Source organism: Bidens hawaiensis, unplaced genomic scaffold (assembly GCF_021521415.1).
Source record: "Bidens hawaiensis isolate Kalapana, Puna unplaced genomic scaffold, B.hawaiensis_p1.1 tig00002123_1, whole genome shotgun sequence".
NCBI lineage: Eukaryota > Viridiplantae > Streptophyta > Magnoliopsida > Asterales > Asteraceae > Bidens > Bidens hawaiensis.
In genome coordinates, this window is record NW_027491112.1 from 497,241 (window position 1) to 514,943 (window position 17,703).

Sequence of the window (17,703 nt, forward strand, 5' to 3'; positions counted from 1 at the left end):
TTTCAACTTTCAAGCAAACAACTCTTGTCGAGTGTAGGATTGACACGTACACAATTTTTTAATAAGATCAAACGTTTCAATATGTTATCTTAACCAGTCTAATAATCCAAGCAAATTTTTTAATCTTCAAATTACTCGGGTTATTTCTTTACAATCTTGAGTCTCTAAACTTGAAAATCGTCTTTTATTTTTATTCATAATCTTTAATTACCTTTTTCAATAATTAGAGCTCAATCCAGTGTGGGTGTGACAAAATAGTAAAAATAATTAATATAAATAAAAACTTCATTAAAAAAGTGCTTTTAACTTTTATAAATTATAAAGAATGAAAAGAAAATACGAACTATTTTCGTAATTAATTTCAAAGAAAATAAATATATCTATAATAAAAAAAAATAAAAAATAATAATAATAATAATAATAATAATAATAATAATCTGAAATGAATCACATGATTTATTATTATTGGATTGGGTAACTTCTCGTAAATATTCATAAACACTTCAAATCCCTCCGTTCCCTTTGTTCTTATTATTATTATTTATATATTCAATCTGCTGCTGCCGTACGCGACAGTTTCTCCCGTCTCAATCTACCGTCTTCCACCGTCTACGGCGGCGTTCATTCTCGGTAACATTATCTTCCAGATACATCGTATACATACCAATTCTTTTAATTTTATCGTATAAAGTTTCAAACTTTATTATAATTTTGTGAAATTATGTGTAAAGTTTCAGACTTTATTCATTTACAACTTCAAACCCAGATGAATTTGATTCAATTACTTACCCATGTTTAGATGCAAGAATTTTTTAGGTTTTTTTTTGAAACCCTAATTTTGGAATTTGATTATGTTTGTTGACGATTTGTGCTTGATGTTTAGATATGTGGTTTGTATGGTGATTTTGGTATTTTGTATATGTGATTCGGTTGATTCGAGATGCGGGTTTATAGTCATTTGACATTGTTGAAATTTGTTTTATCACATTTTTAATTAATTAGGTGATTATTTTGTGATCCATTTTGCATTTCAACTTCATATTTTGTGGAGTAAATTTGGGTATAATCTATAATTAATTAAGACAAAAAAATGAAAATTTTTCGTTTTCATGAGGTTTTTCGGTTTTCAAGCGATGAATGCGTATTTAATTCTCTTATTTTGTTAAATATATATATATATACAACATAGTGAATTTTTTGGTAGTAGCCGGTTGCTTGCGTACTTGGTTGTTTGCACAAGTCGAATATGTAACGCACGTGCACAAACAAATGCAGGCGCAAATACGTACGGAAACGTTCATAAATATACTGTGGATTTGTCATTTATGTTGTTTGTTGGTGATATGTATACTAGGTTTGACTTGCAATGACTAAAGTCAAGAAGGTGGCACAAAGATCTGGATCAAGGCTGAAAAGCCCGTTATCTTTAAAACCAGTTTCGAAGATTGCAAAAGATTCCCGTCACAAGAAACAGAAGAACACAACTGAAAGGAAAGAATGGCAAGCCACAAAGTGTTCTGTTTGTTTAGAATACCCTCACAAGGCTGTTCTTCTCCTTTGCTCCTCGCATCACAAAGGCTGTCGTTCATACATGTGCGCAACCAGTAACCGTTACTCCAACTGTTTGGACCAGTACAAGAAAGCTTACACCAAATCGAAGACACTGGACGAGTCAACTGTTGACTTGTGTCTTAGTGTAGGTTCTGATGAGCTTTTATGCCCGCTTTGTCGTGGCCAGGTGAAAGGGTGGACTGTGGTGAAACCGGCCCGTAAGTATTTTAACTCGAAGAAGAGGAATTGCATGACAGATGAGTGTTCGTTTGTTGGGTCGTATAAAGAGTTAAAGAAGCATGTGCGGGCCAGTCACCCTTTGGCCCGGCCTCGGGAAGTTGACCCGACACTTGAAAAGAAGTGGAAGAAGCTTCAAAATGACAGCGAGTTGAATGATGTGATGAGTACGATCAGCTCGACAATGCCTGGGTCAGTCATAATGGGGGATTATGTAATCGAAGGTGGTAATTTTCGTGGAATGAATTATTTTGATGATTTTATAATGCACTTCGCTTCAAGGACAAGGACTGGTGCGATGGAAAGTGATTTTGATTCATCGGATTATGAAAGCGAGGAAGAAAGTGAGGATGAAATTCAGGAAATTGTTCGTCGCAGGTTTGCTCCTCAAGTTGCGCGCCGGCGAAATGTGGTGTTACATGGTGGGGGCTCGAGGAGGACGCCTCGTGCATAGTGGAGGCATTGGATGGAATGGGATGTTATTGGAAACTATAGTTATTGGATGCTTTTGGTTATTGTTTCTTGTGTTTTTAAGTTATGGATTTTAGGTATTTTGTTCTGCTTATTGGCTCATTTAACATTATATGAGTATAGACATTGAAAATGTCCGACCCACAATAATCGAATGCACAGTGTGAGAATCAGGATCTTGGTTTCTATTTCAGCGCTTGACGTGTAGTCATATCTTTTTATTTTAATTCCGTACTTGTTTGTTTGGATTTGGAAAAAGCCACATTTGGAAGGCATTTGTTTTCTTTCATAAACTTGCATTTGTTTTTCTTTATACTGAAAAGAAGGGATTTGAAATTAGAATTTGTTAAAAGTTGATAAGCTCACATACATAAAATGAAGAGTATGTTAAAAGGTTTAGAAATTTGTGGTAATCTAGTCCACAAAATAATCATGGTTTCTGAATTTATTAATTAAATTTGTTAACAGAAGTTGAAAGATGGTGGTTGTAGTTGTGAACTTGTGATCATGGGTGATGGTGTATTTTGGTTCTTTAGGAAGGACAAAAACCATGTTATGTTTTACGCTTCATCCTAAACGACTTCATTGTAAACGAATGAACGACCGAAGAGTATTTTTGTGGAGTATGACATTATGTAGGCTAAGGTTTGGATAAAAAATTGTTCTTTAAATAATAATTTATGAAAAGACTGCTGTAGTTTTTCTTTGTAATTTCCCGTTTGGTTTCTAACGTCTTGCTATCTAACGTCTTGCTAAGTGTTTAATGAGATTCACCGTTCCACATAAAAAGAGCAAACCTTAGGATAAACAAGAACAGCAATACAAATCCACCCAAAATTAAAAGTCATCATAAAGAGGCTTCTATAAAATTCAAACGATGAAATAGCAGAAACATACATAGTCTGGAGGCTCAGGATCATCTAAATAACCAAACATTACATTATCAACTAACTAAACATATAACTACCTATCTTTTGTCATTTAGGCAACAAATTGAAGACCTAAACAATATAAACTACCTTGGCCATTTGCATATTAGATATTAACTAGCATTTACACCACACGCTTAGAGCACGAAATATGTTTAATCAGCTTTCAGTTTCAATATTTCCAAAGCAGTCCTCAACCTAAATTATGGCATGTGTTCCTACATGATTACACCAAAAGTTTAGTCCATGTTTAATAACTGATATAACTCCCGTGGCAAATTATAACGTTACATGTAATAAGTAATAACTAACCTGCTTAAAACAGAGGCCAATGTCCCGACTATAAAAGTCAGCATATTTGATCATAAATACACCGCAGTCAAACCTGGTAATCAACAAGTCACCATCAAAAGAGAAACACATAAGTACATAATAGTAAACTAATAGAATTGCATCCAGTGAAGTTTATTAAAAGTTCTAAACAAGAGTCAAAGAATGTCAAAGATTACACACCCGTTCTCCTGATTTGGAAGGTCTGTTACATAATCTTGCTGCCAAGAAGTAACGTCAATGTCTTCTCCGTTCTTATCTTTCACTTCATCTACAAAGTATTTCGCCTGGACAATAATACCCATAAATAAATATATTAGCTACATTTATCATAAGAAATAAATAATAACAATAAATAAGAAGTCACTATGATGCATACCAATACACTCATTACTTGTTTATCAATCCCTCCAAGAGAGTCAAGATACTGGAACTTTTCTTCTTTTTTGTTAATGACTGCCAAACACCAATGTATTTCTTTATGAACAGGGATAAATATCTGCTTAAAGATACAGTCAGGATTCCAAAGTACAATCAGAAAATCAGAAAGTTAAATATATACATATGCATATATCGATATAACATTACTTTGTCGCAATCAAGAAGACTGTATCCCAACTTCTTTTGAGTAGTCCATCTTCTAACTGACTTGTAATCATAGCCCGTCTTTCCACTTATCAACTATGGCAACAACAACAACAAAAACAATATATAAAATCAGTATCCAGTTTATTATAACCATAAAAATTTATGATTCTATAATCCACATGAAATGCTGATTTAAGTTGCACTTCTATACACATTTCAGCTATTTTTTTCTATTAACTCCAGACTTAGAAATCAGTCAAGTTTAAGACTCATACTGTTTTCCAGCCGTCGACACCTAGGTGCCACGAATGCAAATGGTATATATATAAGTACAAACCATAGTCCATTTCTAATATATAGATTATCGCATAACAGTATGCATAGATATAAGAACAACAGACTTTTTATAACTTTAAAGGCAAACCGCACAAATATAATAAGATTATTGCTGATTACTCCAATGGATTGCCAAAATGAGAAATTCTGGTTATTTACTTTTTCAGGGTAAAAATATAGTATATAAGTTTGAATTCTAAGAGATCATTAACATGGTGATCTTTCTAATTATATATAGTAACAAATCTTGTAACATGCGCGCTAGTGTAATAACGAACATAAAATATACGGAAAAACGTATCAATTTAACTTCTTAAGTTCATACCTCATATAGTTCATACATATCCAGACACATAAAATCAGCGATAATCTTGTAACATTTGTGAACTTTGTCCCTCAGATAGGATCATAATGTTTTTATTATCAATAGATATCAAATTATTATTAATCTAAACACATATTAATGGCTTGGTTTCATATAGTCCTCAATGTCGTTTTGAATTCGTTAACAAGATATGACGTGCTGGTGTTGACCGTTGGTTGTTGACTAGGGTTATGTCTAATACTACGTAGAAGAAAGTCATAAATTAAGAAGATAAAAAAACCGATTTGATTTGAATGCATGCATTTAATATTTTATGGTAAATTAAACTTCACAATTTCCGAATAAAGAAATATATCCTAAAAACAAGAATATTCCAAAACACGTGATACGTAAGGAGGATAAATTAAGTACTTAACTAACCTTCTTGTAGAAAAACGTGTTATGGAAATGACATTTCAGGAACTTTTTGGGTTCCTTCCTTTCCCTCTCTTTCAGCAACTCAAGACACACATTGATAACCTATATTATGACAAATTCAGCATTTAGTAATATTATATGGCTTAACAAGTTATGTTACTTCCAAATATAACATGCAAAATCAGAAGCTACCTCATCATTTAACCACGTCCCAGGTCTTAAACACCGTAAAACTTCTCCCGTGATCGTAATATTTGAACTATCATGAGTGACCAAGACCTTCCTTCTACATAATTAAAGCACCATTTCATACCAAATCGGACACTAAAAACATAAACACTACATATACACACACTATAAATCATACTGACTAGCATTAGACAATGCAACGGCAACCATGTCCTTGTCATCCTCGGTAAGTGGCAGGAAAGGCTCAAGCAACTTATCCTAAAAAAACAAATCAATTTAACACGATCACATCAAACACAAATAATTAACATAAGCTAAAAGTCTACAGCATTCACCTCATCATCTTTCTTCGGCTCGTCTTTCTTAGCAGGAGTCAACTGTTTCAACAAAGCTCTCTTTTCCTCTTGCAACTTAATATCAAAACTCAAATCTATTTAGTTTCGAATCTCGCTTTAGCGCCGAATCTAGTAACTTTTTATGATACGGCACACCCGCATCCACCGAAACCTCCGGCCTCGGGCCCAACGACAACAATTCCAATCTCTTCCCCTCCATTAATTCCGAAACCATCCCTAGGTTTAGCTCTTCTTCTTCTTCTTCAACCTTCCCATGATCTAATTCCCTATATTTTGCCCTAATTTCCTCTACAACCGAGTCTCCAGATACATCATTCTCATTAATATTATTCTCATTCTCATTAACAATATTAATATTATCATCACCATTATTAATATCATTATTATGATCATCATCAGTAAGCTCAACTACCTCATCCAGTGTTTCAAAATTCACAAACCTGCAAGTACCTTTAGCGACTTCCTTCGTTCGATTATAATTCGATAACAGATCCTCCATTGTATCACTACCTGATCTTTTAACAGCGGTTGAGGTGAATCCAGTAACAACTATACAGGGAGCTTGAATCTCTCTAGCAATTGGAGTCAGTTGTTGTGGATATAAGCTCAGCCGTGAAACCATAGAAGCCGAATCGGAAGGTTTGTGCTTCTTTGAAGAGTGAAATTGAGAGTCCACGTGGCGCTTGTAGCGGTTACAGGTCAACACACACATTTATGATTGAGGAGGTGATTTAGGGTTTGGATTTGGGGATTGGATGTTGGCATGCGAATTACAGGAATCGGTTTCAGAATTGAATTACATTGAATATATGGATTTGATTGATTGGATTCAGAAGATTGAGTTGAACTGAATTGAATTGAATTGAATTGAATCAAGGGTTTGAGGTGATGAAGAAGATCTGTTATTGTCTGTGAAATGGGTTTTGGATGGGTCTGGGTCTGGGTCTGGGTCAGGCTAAACACATGTTAGTTATACAACACACCATTTTGTTGGTTAGTTTGTTATTATGTGATTAGGACGTTTAGAAAGTTAAAATTAGATGTTCGTTTAAAAGTTAATTAAAAAGAAAACAAGAAATAAAACCCAACCCGTCACACACACACACACACACGTGCGCGAACCAATTTTAGTGTATTACATCTGACATGACATGCTATGTTGTCAACATGGTTTGTCGAGAACATTCAATCTATCAGTTTTAGCAAGTTTTATTTAACAAGATAATATGTTTATTTTTTGTTTCGAGGAATGTGAGAGTTGCATCAATTGAATTGTAACATCCTAGAATAACATTTGTGTTCTACAAAAATGTGAATGTTTTAATTGTACTTAAAATAACATTAACTACCATGATTACTCAATTGAAATATTGAAAAATTTTCACTTCATTATCTTATGGTCTAACCACCCAGACCACCCAATCACTAACATTTATCTGCCTCATGCTTTCCTAAATACAAATTAAAGAAACACTAAATGACCCCGATAGATTAAAGATAATCTTAGGGTAAATAGATGTTTCCCATGAAGATTAGGTCCGGCAAAGATGGTTATTCTTCTCAACCTGCAAAACAGACACCGTAAGCTCGTCACTGAGAAGGGGGGGTTCCTCCTTGTGACCACCCTCCGGCGTGAGAATCAGACTAGGTTGCTCTGAATATAAGTGTATATAGAGAAAAATAGCTAGAGAGAAGATGATACCGTTCCAAGGTGTTGGAGTATTTATAGCCGAAGGTAGGTTTCCAAGCAGGTACGGCCAGCTGTATATAATATTCCTTTTCCACCAACTATGGGCTACGTTCGTGCCACGATGGGAGTTGGTGAATAGGCAGCGGCTGATAGTGACATTTTGTACTGGAGCGTGCTCCTCCTCGTACTATTGTCGATGAGCTGTCACCCTGTGATTGGTTCATGGGTTGCTTTTGTTAGATCTTGTCTATTTGTCCATACCTTGGTAGGTATAGTACAAAAGATCTTCTAGAAGCGTACGGACTGGCTCTTTTGGGCGGGAATATTCCCGCCCAGCTCATTCCTTCTTCAGGTGACATTACTGAAGTATTAAGAGTTAGTGCCTTACGCGTGTAGCCTTACTGTTAGTGCGGGTAGCCTTCCTTCTTGGCTTGTACCTACAGCTGCGGGGACAGGCAGGGTACTGTACCAAGGGAGGCTTTCCTGCGGGAACAGCTGGCTTACTGCGTGTAAGGTCTTCATCTCTCTGAGCATGGTGGGTCCTGCGGATCCAGTTGGTCTTTGCACAGACGTACCTCTTCAAGGTGAGTCTTGCGGGTCCAACTGGGCTTTGCGGAGACCTACCTCTTCACAAATCTTTTCTTTAGTGGAATCAAAATAACCTATTTCGTGATAAACAAAATCAAACATTAATTGTTTTTATATTGATGAATTTCAAAAGTAGATTATAGTTTAACTTTATAGAGATGTGCTTATAATTGATATGCGTGCCTCAATTACTGTGACAAACAAAACCAAATAATAATAACCATGACCGTCTCCGAGAATTCATTAAAATTTTTAGGCCCCGGGCTAGTAAAAAAGTTGGGTCTTTAAATATATACTCAATAATCCCCATATAATTTAAATAATCGTGATAACAGTAAACAATATAAAAGTATTATAGCAAAATGATTTAATTTAGTTACTTAAATGGATCGTGAACCTTATAGCATTTTTGAAAGTAAAGCTCTTGAACAGTTCCTTTTAATCCATACTCTCTACTATATCGTTCTCAATAGCAATAACAATTTAAATGGCTAATGGTAAAATTATGAGCAAGATGGGAAAACGGTTCAGGTCGATCACAAAAAAAAAAGTACGATACAATAAACAAAAAGAAAACGCAAATAGTTAATCAACATCGGAAAAATAAGTAAATGTGTTGGGCAAAGCATGTGTGTTTTGGGACTAAAAATGGGGCAGCCTTTTTTTGTTTTTAAAAAAATGGGGCCTAGACTTTTTTTGTTAGGAAAAAAAAAGCAACTACAAAACTAATTGGTGGATGTGAAGTCTCGAACTTGCATGTGCACGCTCCTGGAACAAAAGAAAGATTTTCCACTCCACCATTTGCATTTAGATCAGCCATTTTTCAAATGAAATATTATATATACATAATATATTTTTTTTCTTAAAACGTTATGGCCCTCAAGAAAGAGTGGGCCTTGGGCTGTAGCCCATCCTGCCCCTCCCTTGGGCTGGGCCTGATAATAACTATGTTATTGACCTGTGTATGACACGAGTGAAAATATAGACAACGTCAATTAAATACACACACATGTGTGTGTGTGCACGTTTTTATATTTTAATAAATATTATAATAATATGTGTAAACGTGTTGTTCAACTAAAAGTAATTATTGGTACTACACGGGAGGAAACAAAAGAATCCTAATACAAAGATATATATAAAAATGCATACATGTTGTAAGATTTTTTACGTTAATATTATATTATTATAATTAATTTTACTCATATTTGATTTTTCATTTTTGATGATCAGTCTATCCTATTCATGTCAAGGTATAGAGATTTGGAAACCGGGTGTTACGACAACAATTAACCCGTTCAGCCATGAAAGAAATAAACTCATTGATTTTTTGTGCATGGATGTTGTACTTCATGCTCTCAGTGTAATACATGTATTTGTTGGAAATGTATATATACATACACAAGATATTATATGAAAGATATTACATTTCATATGAATGACAAAACTGCCTCTCATGTGAACTATTTCACTAAAATCGCAGTTTTGGACAAATCACGGGGATGAAAACCGCAGTTTACGCTAATATGAATCCCAACGAAGTTGAAATCCATATTTCAATCAAACATCATGTCTTTTACCTTTTTATTATTATTTTTTTTTACCATTTTGATCAATAACTTTTCAACATAAATATTTTGTTGTATACATATTAGACGTCAATTTGTCAATAAGTTTACATGTATTTAAAAACTTTTGTAAATTAATTTATGGTTACAAAATACACAAACATGCTGCACAGACATATACTAGTTAGTTTATTAAATTAGCCCATATTCTATTGACATCAAATCTTACAAAATATTTAACTATCAAGAACAATTAATTTTTCCAGTCTTAATTTGTATGCAAGACAGGCACACATGTTTGTAATCCTACCATTTCTTCTGTTCATACTTCTAACTGTAAGGAAATATAAAATGTATGAAGATTAACCACTACACACTAATTTTGAAAAACAATTAGTGAAAGACTGAAATTAATTGTAGTTACCAATAAATGTTTAAATTGTATCTCAACTTCAAACAAGTATTCAAGTATAATTTATTAACTTTTGACGCATTGCTATAAATACAAGGGAAAAAAAATACACCAACTTATGCTAACAACACAGGCAACAATACCAATGCTAACGTATATATGATCAAAACTGACGGTAACCCACAGATATCTCAGGCTTATTATGTGTGTCATCAACATCATCATCACCAAGAAACTCGGATCTTAACTTCATAAGTAACCGCCCTAAATAATTAAGACCTTCACCATCACGCCCCCCGCCCCAGAACAGATCATGAGGCGAAGCTTCAACGAGTATACAACCCGACGTTGATAAAAGCATTGAATTCAAATGCGGGTAAATCGAGAATTTGCATTTTAATGCTTTGTACATCACCTCTGTTTTTATGTTGTCCCAGTCTGCCCTTACCTATAAATTGACTTTTTTTGTTACCAACTAATATTATTTTTATGAAAATGTTTTAAAAACTCATATAAGTTATATAACATTATTAAGTAAAGAGTATACCATATCCGGGTGCTCCCTTTGTGCTCTTCTTCCCATACGTGCGGCTTCTTCGGGGCTTTTTGCAGCATGTATTGCTTCAATGTAACTTTTTGCATTAGGATTGCTTGATCCAACAAACTTGTGTGCCTGCAATGGTGAATGGTTCATGAATTGTTCGACGGGAAGTTTTTTTATGTTCGTTTACTTAATAAACAAACGAACATGAACATAACTTTGTATTCATTTAATTACACGGACGAACATGAACAAAAGTCTCGTTTGTTCATGAACGTCTACTTTTGTTTATTCATTTGTCTCCATTCGTTTATGTTTGTTCACTTGCGTTCCTTTATATTTTGTTCATTCGTTAATGTTCATTTACATAATCATTTAAATTTATTTATTACTACTATATTTGAAATCAGCTTAGATGTATTTGTTTAATTTTCAAATGTTACATGTCATGATGAAGATATTTTAGACCTTAATTTGGATATTCACGTTTACTTTTAACTGATGCTGGTTTATAGTCGTTCATTTATGTTCGTTTATGTTTATTTATGTGCATTTGTGTTCGCTTATGTTCGTGAACCGCTCGTTCAGAATATCAGCAAACAAACATAAAGGGACACAAATATGTTTATTTTTTTTAACGAACAAACACGGACAATAAAATCCGTTCGCTTAAGTGTTCACACTCGTTCAGTAAAAGTTAAATGAACGAACACGTACAAGGCTGATAAAAAAATTGAATGATTTTATAATCACCTGATAATAGTGCTCTACACTCGACCACGTGACATAATCACCGTTTTCATCAGGAAGTTTAATTGGATGAGGAGAAAAGTTGGAAAAACTCCCGTACGGGTCCCACGTCTTATAGAAGAATATGATTGGTGAATCGTAAGGAGACAAGGATGGATCAATGGCTGAGGTTTCAGCAACCGATGGAATGACAGGTGTCATATCAGGAATGGGTTGCAGGTAACCACTTATTAGCACATCAGAACCTATCTGCATTTTAGTTTACATTTCAAACATGAACATAAACTGAAAAAATAATAATAATCATAATAAATAATAATAAGAGTAAGAGTAAGTTATGCTTTTGGTCTCTGTGGTTTATATAAAAGATAAGCCTTTACATATATAAAAAAATGAACTAGCGGCTTGGTTCAAGTTCGGCTAGGCTGTGAACGAGGAGCGACTTGGCTCGGTTTGTGTACGAGCCAAGCACCGGCAAAGGAAAGCTCTCTCGATATTTTAACACCGCTTATAGTTGTATGTGTCTAATTAAAATTAAAATTTCTATATTTTAATTAATAGTTTAATAATTATAATAAAATAATAATGAATACACTAATAAGTAATATCATTAATAATAACAAGATTATTTTATTTACTTTATTAGAAATTTTGTTCTCAAGAAGTGGGGAAAATAACTGAAAATGCCCCCTCATGTGAGCCTGTGAGGGGCACATTATCAAAATTAACCAGAAAAAATGGATGGCTTAGCAAAAGGGACTGAAAGGGCTACAAAATTTAAGCCTCGGGGCATGATATGTCAAAAGATTACTTTCGACTGAAAGGGTGAAACATGCCAAACCATAAGGATCAAAAGCATAACTTTTTCTAATAATAATTATCTTAATACCAACCTGCTCATAAGAAACATCACTCAACTCCAAAGCCTGTGTCATTTCCACCATTCCAAGTTCTCCAACTGGCGAAAGCGCGCTTTTTCCACCAATTATTTTAGGAGCAACAAAAGCATGCACCTTATGTATCACGCCCGAGGAAATAGCAGATGCAGATAATGTCCCGCCACACTCCCATAAAAGCGATAGATACCCACGATCATAAAGGTAATCCACCACATCTTTGGGATTCAAGATATCAAACTCCACCACTTCAACACCTTTAGATGCTAGAAACTTCTGGAAGCGTTTTCTTGCACCTCTCTGACTGGCCACTATCGTAGGCACTTCTCTCACATCCCATAGATTTGCAACCTCGGGAAGATCGAGAGTTTGTGACATGACAATTCTCATAGGTAAATGTCCACATCCGTGTCTTGGAGTTAAACGCGGGTCTATCAAAAATTAAACAAGATTCATTAAAAAATTAAATAGAGAACATGCTGATATTAATCATATTATAAAGTTAGTAGATAATAAAGTTGCATACTATCTTTGCGTACAGTGTTTCCGCCTACAATAACTGCATCACTTCTACCGCGTAATTCAAAAACACGGGATCTTGACTCTTTGCTACTTATCCATGATGCGTGCCCACTACTAGCAGCAATTTTACCTATCAGAATATGTATAAATGATGACTACTTTTAGTTTAAGGTGAAATTTGATAGTGTGTGATATTATTACTAACCGTCAAGGGTCATTGCATACTTGAGAACCGAGAATGGGACCCGACAAGCTGATCTATATAGCAAAGGTGCATTGACAGTGAGACATGATTTTAGAGCTTCCTAGAAAAATATAAAATATAGTCAACCTGAGTAATCAGTTTTGGCACATACTAAAATATCACATGTTTCAACTTGAACTGGTTTCGGAATTCGGACCGGTTACCCAACCTGACCTACCCATCTTGCCACCTAAGCATACCTCGATGGAAACACTTCGTATATCTTCCCCAAGAACATCAACCTGCAGTCCTTCAGTTCTTAATGCCTGAATAGCTTTTCCCCGAAGATGTTGTAACGGATGTCTGATCCCGATAACAACTCTAGTGATTCCTGCCTAAAGATTAAGCCTCAGATCAATGTAAACTTGAAGTAAAATTCTTCATTAAAATTAAGCACGACTTTATTTTATAACAGAAAGAAAGAAAAGATATCAGGTATCAATAATCATCATATATTTATTAAGAAAACGTGTTAATTTGCTATTTCCCTTACCAAAGTTACGGTTATTCCAGCCTTCCTGGATAATAATACAAACTAGGGGTGTGCAAGAAACCGAAAAAACCGATACAAAGTCGAAAAAACCGAACCGAAACTAAAAACGACGCTTTGGTTTTAAGTTTTTGTAAAAACCGAGCTAACGGTTCGGTTTTGGTTTTGCATGTAATAAAAACCGAAAAAACCGAACCGAATTTCTAAATTTTTGTTTTGTTTTTATATTTTATATTAAGTAATTTATGAGAATTTAATAAATATGTAACTCAAATATTTTTGGTCAAAGTTATAATAGTATATTATTTTACAATTAACAAAACTATTTATATCTAAATTCACTATTTTTTGCAAACTTTTTTTTAGCCTAAAATTTTCAAGCTCAAATGACAAAAAACGAAAAAACCGAAACCAAAAAGAAAACCGAAAAAACCGAAACCAAAGGGTTCCAAAAACCGAAGTGTTGGTTTTCGGTTTGGTTTTGGCCCAAAACCGCACCGAACCGCACCATGCACACCCCTAATACAAACCATGTAAAGGCCCTGTTTAAAGCCATAATAATAATAATTTGTGTACAATCAATTATTAGACTTTAGAGGGCCAAGAAAGTTTCATCAACATTACATAACCTAAAATTATAAAGAAATAATTCCCTAACTCAAGATCAAATTCAGAATTAGAAGTAAAAGGCAAAATATATAATAAGCAAGGATAACACAAAATATATACACTAGAGATTTAAAGATAGACTAAGCGAAGCTCCCATTGGCTCAAGTGAATGAATACAGTATAGCTGACGCTTGAGATATGTCGCCATGTTGGCATACCATAACAAACTAAAGCTTGCTAGTGTAACAAACTATACTGAATTTCAAAATGATTAACATGTGATCACTGAAACGAACTCTCAACATATATTGCAACTAGGTGAGCTAATTGAAGTAGGATGAATCATATTGTTAAAAGCATCTAAATTACATAATAACAATAATCATATTCCATTACTCTTATTATTTCTAACTACGGGTGCAAAGGAGCCGAGCTGCTCGTGAGCTATTCGAGCTCGGATCGACAAAGGCTCGAAACGAGCCGAGCTTTTTCGATCTCGAGCTGAGCCTGAGCCTCAAATAAGAATTAAGACACATTTGTTATCGAGCCCGAGCTCAAGCCTTGTATACGAAGCTCGTTTAGGAGCCCGAGCTGTATCTCGTTTAAGGTTTTTTTTTTCAAGATATGCATAAAAAAAGGTATAAACTAATTAATAAATAATAAACGAGCCGAACCCGAGCTTGAAAAAACAACTCACAAGCTGAGCGCGAGCTCTCGTAAGTTAAAACGAGCCGGGCTAGAGCCTAGCTGAGCTCGGGCTCGGCTAATTTACACCCTTAAATTTGCAACTTCTATACATTTCAGATTTGGGCAACAATCATATCATCCAAAATTCAGATCCAATTCTTGAAAATTATACAATTTCTAAAATGTAATGCAAAGCTATTAATATTAATATTATACAAAAAGTAATTAATTAAGCAAATGCAAACCTTTATAAAAGCCGATACGGCAGTACAATCGCCATGGCAATCTCCAGGTTCCATATTAACATACGCAGTGGCGCCACGGCAATACTCTCCGGCAGCCTCCACTGCCTGAACCTCCGCCGGCTTTGTACCATGCGCGTAAAGGTACCCTTCTCCGAAAACCTTACCAACGTTGTTGGTGGTCGTGGCTATCACGCAACCGAAGTTAGGGTGCGGCGAGGTGAAACAAGCGGACTTGTCGGATAAATCGGCGGCGCGTTTCACATACGACGCATCAAGCGCGTGGTGGTTGCAGTTAATGATACCCATTGCCATCGCCATGACAGGATGTGGCGGTCGGAAGTCCTATGTTGCGTCGGCGGTTTTATCTTAAAACCGTTGTTTATGTTGTGTCGGGGGTTGGCCGGTTTTGAAGCCGTGTTCCCAAATCAAAATTAATATATACACTAGTAGGTTTACCCGTGCTTCGCGGCGCGGGTGTGGCGGTGCGAGCTATGGCTTCGTTGAAGAAGGGTGCCTTGGCTGTTGTGTCTTTGTCTGTTATGATTGTGTTTACGCAATACCTTCACAATATGATAAAACAGTTTTAGCTTTAATAAGTCAAGGATTACCATTATGCAGATTTCAAGCTTTGACCTTTAATAAGCAAACCATATAGCCTAAAAGTCTACACATATTACTAATACATGTTTGGGATTGAGCTTGGAAATGTTTATTGGTGTTTTCAAAAGCCAATACGTTAAAATGTGTTTGGCAATCTCGAAAATCCTTTTTATTTTAGCTTTTTGAAATGGTTAAAAAGCAGTTTTCTAAAAGCCTCAAATCCCAAACATGCTCTACGAATTACATCAGGTTGACAAAAACAGAGCCACATATTTTTACTATCAATGTTAATAAATATATTAGCAGCGGAAATGATAAAATGTACCTGCACTAAACAGCGAAGAAATTCTGTTGCACAAATTTAAAACAAACAGTTCACTGAAAGTAAGTAAACACACATCAAATTTATTTACATCCAATGTAATCGAACATGGTGCCGAAACTCATTATTTGACATGAAACTGTTTTACTTATTAACATAATATTTATAAAGCTATAATCAACCACTGAACATCACTTGTTGGATGGTGGTCGGGTCGCACAACAAACTTATGCTGAAACTGTTTTTGGTCCAAGGGCATTATGGTAAGTTGTAAAGCTAATTATCTACATTATGAGCAAAGGTAAATCTGGCATTTTGAAATATACTTGTCAGATGTTATTAGTTTGGGGTAAGTTGTTGAAACCATATACACTGGTAAATTAATAATAATAATAGCAACGCAAGTAAACAATTATTATTACCTGCTGCTAATTGCGTCAATAAATGATTTGGGGCTACTATGGGGGTTGCCTTGTTTGATGCGAATTCCAGAAGAACAGACTCCAAATTCTGTAATTAGTAACACTTCAATTAATAAAGAATAAAAACCCTACTGCACATAGCTTCAAACGAAATTATTATTAGATCCCTGATTTCAGAATCAATACCAAAAGTTAGCAATTGGAGACAGACAGGATATTAAGCAACAACAAAAGTAAGAAACGTGCGACTGTGTACTAACCGAGGCTCACTTGAAAGTTACTTCGTACAGTTCATATAGCTTACAATGCAAAAATATAAAATGTTTAAAACTTCGTTTATTTAGACGGTAGAACATATGGGTTGCTGCCATGAATCGACGCAAATTCGGTCGATATCGGCTACGTTTGTTATGGTGCCAAAGCTAAACCCAAAAAAAAAAAAAAATACAACCGTTGTGGCAGCGAGTCGACGCGAATTTAGTTACTACCGGTTAAGCTCTTTACGATACCAGAAAAAAAAAACCAACAAAATCAAGTTGTAATGTAATATGCCTATAATAACTTTGACATGTGTTTAATTTGTTGATTTCTTTTATGTAATATGCCTATAATGACTTCAACTGAATATGAATTACAACCGGTGGCGTAGAAATCGCTAGTTGCTAGTCGGACAGTGAGCTGAGGACTATCAATTAATTGAGATTAATCAGGACTATTTGGGCTTAATCGGATCGAACTCTAATCTATAATTTTCAGTTTTATACACACACAGAGATTTTTATATGTAATTTCCAGTTTTATATATACACATATACATTTTGGCCAGAATTGACCGGAATCTCATTAGAAACTGCTTAATTTGGCCGGAATATCATCAAAAACCACCAACTTTTGTTGGAACCTCATGGGAAAACGCCAACTAAGTCTGATTAATCGCGATTTTGGTCGGATTTGACAATTTACCGAATAATTGACCGACTAGCCCAAAATTAATCAGTAGGTGGGGAATAGTGATTAATCGGGGATTAATAGGCGTCTAGTCGGGATTTTTCAACACTTATTACAACACAACTAATTAAAACACATAGCCCAAGATATAGCCCAAACGACAAAACACAAATATTATTATTAAACGAGAGTGCACTTCCGCCTCTCCTAACTTGATAACGTTAAAATTATCAACAGGTTATTCGGGTTTTTAATTGTTTAAAAGTTGGTCCTAATAACAATCCGGTCAATTGGATATTCAGCTTGTTGAGAACGAACTGGCTTAAACTTTAGGGAAAATTCTCAAAATGTCTTTTTTTAGAGAGAGATTTTAAATATGTTTCCAAAAAAATTAAATTCCATATTTGTCAATTTACTAAAATGTCTTAGTCTCTACGTTA

General features: G+C 34.8%; 2 protein-coding genes and 1 pseudogene across 3 annotated transcripts; 1 reads left to right on the top strand and 2 right to left on the bottom strand.

The window, feature by feature from the left end:
* The first annotated feature begins 474 nt into the window (after positions 1 to 474).
* Positions 475 to 2,527, top strand: LOC143606682 (uncharacterized). The gene is made up of 2 exons (XM_077082369.1): positions 475 to 630; positions 1,355 to 2,527. Exon 2 carries the CDS (start codon positions 1,367 to 1,369, stop codon positions 2,240 to 2,242), a length of 876 nt encoding a protein of 291 aa, XP_076938484.1. The 5' UTR covers positions 475 to 630; positions 1,355 to 1,366; the 3' UTR covers positions 2,243 to 2,527.
* A 499-nt stretch (positions 2,528 to 3,026) lies between these two features.
* LOC143606661 (ubiquitin-like-specific protease ESD4) lies at positions 3,027 to 6,690 on the bottom strand (annotated as a pseudogene). Its single transcript, XR_013148792.1, has 9 exons — positions 5,709 to 6,690; positions 5,552 to 5,631; positions 5,377 to 5,470; positions 5,188 to 5,286; positions 4,107 to 4,199; positions 3,898 to 4,017; positions 3,702 to 3,805; positions 3,501 to 3,573; positions 3,027 to 3,406 (listed from the first exon to the last, which is right to left on the bottom strand). The product of XR_013148792.1 is annotated as a ubiquitin-like-specific protease ESD4 (transcript).
* Positions 6,691 to 10,071: 3,381 nt separating this feature from the next.
* Positions 10,072 to 15,419, bottom strand: LOC143606669 (riboflavin biosynthesis protein PYRR, chloroplastic-like). Its single transcript, XM_077082362.1, has 8 exons — positions 14,972 to 15,419; positions 13,141 to 13,275; positions 12,902 to 13,001; positions 12,701 to 12,826; positions 12,172 to 12,605; positions 11,282 to 11,527; positions 10,535 to 10,660; positions 10,072 to 10,435 (listed from the first exon to the last, which is right to left on the bottom strand). The coding sequence occupies exons 1-8, from the start codon at positions 15,287 to 15,289 to the stop codon at positions 10,151 to 10,153; spliced, it is 1,770 nt and encodes a 589-aa protein (XP_076938477.1). The 5' UTR covers positions 15,290 to 15,419; the 3' UTR covers positions 10,072 to 10,150.
* Positions 15,420 to 17,703: the final 2,284 nt, after the last annotated feature.

Coding starts and splice junctions, on each gene's coding strand:
- LOC143606682 (XM_077082369.1), top strand. CDS start 1,367: ATGACTAAAGTCAAGAAGGTGGCACAAAGATCTGGATCAAGGCTGAAA.
- LOC143606669 (XM_077082362.1), bottom strand. CDS start 15,289: ATGGCGATGGCAATGGGTATCATTAACTGCAACCACCACGCGCTTGAT. Junction 13,002..13,140: donor TACGAAGTGTTTCCATCGAG/GTATGCTTAGGT, acceptor ATATTTTTCTAG/GAAGCTCTAAAATCATGTCT. Junction 10,661..11,281: donor GTGTAGAGCACTATTATCAG/GTGATTATAAAA, acceptor TCACCATTGCAG/GCACACAAGTTTGTTGGATC.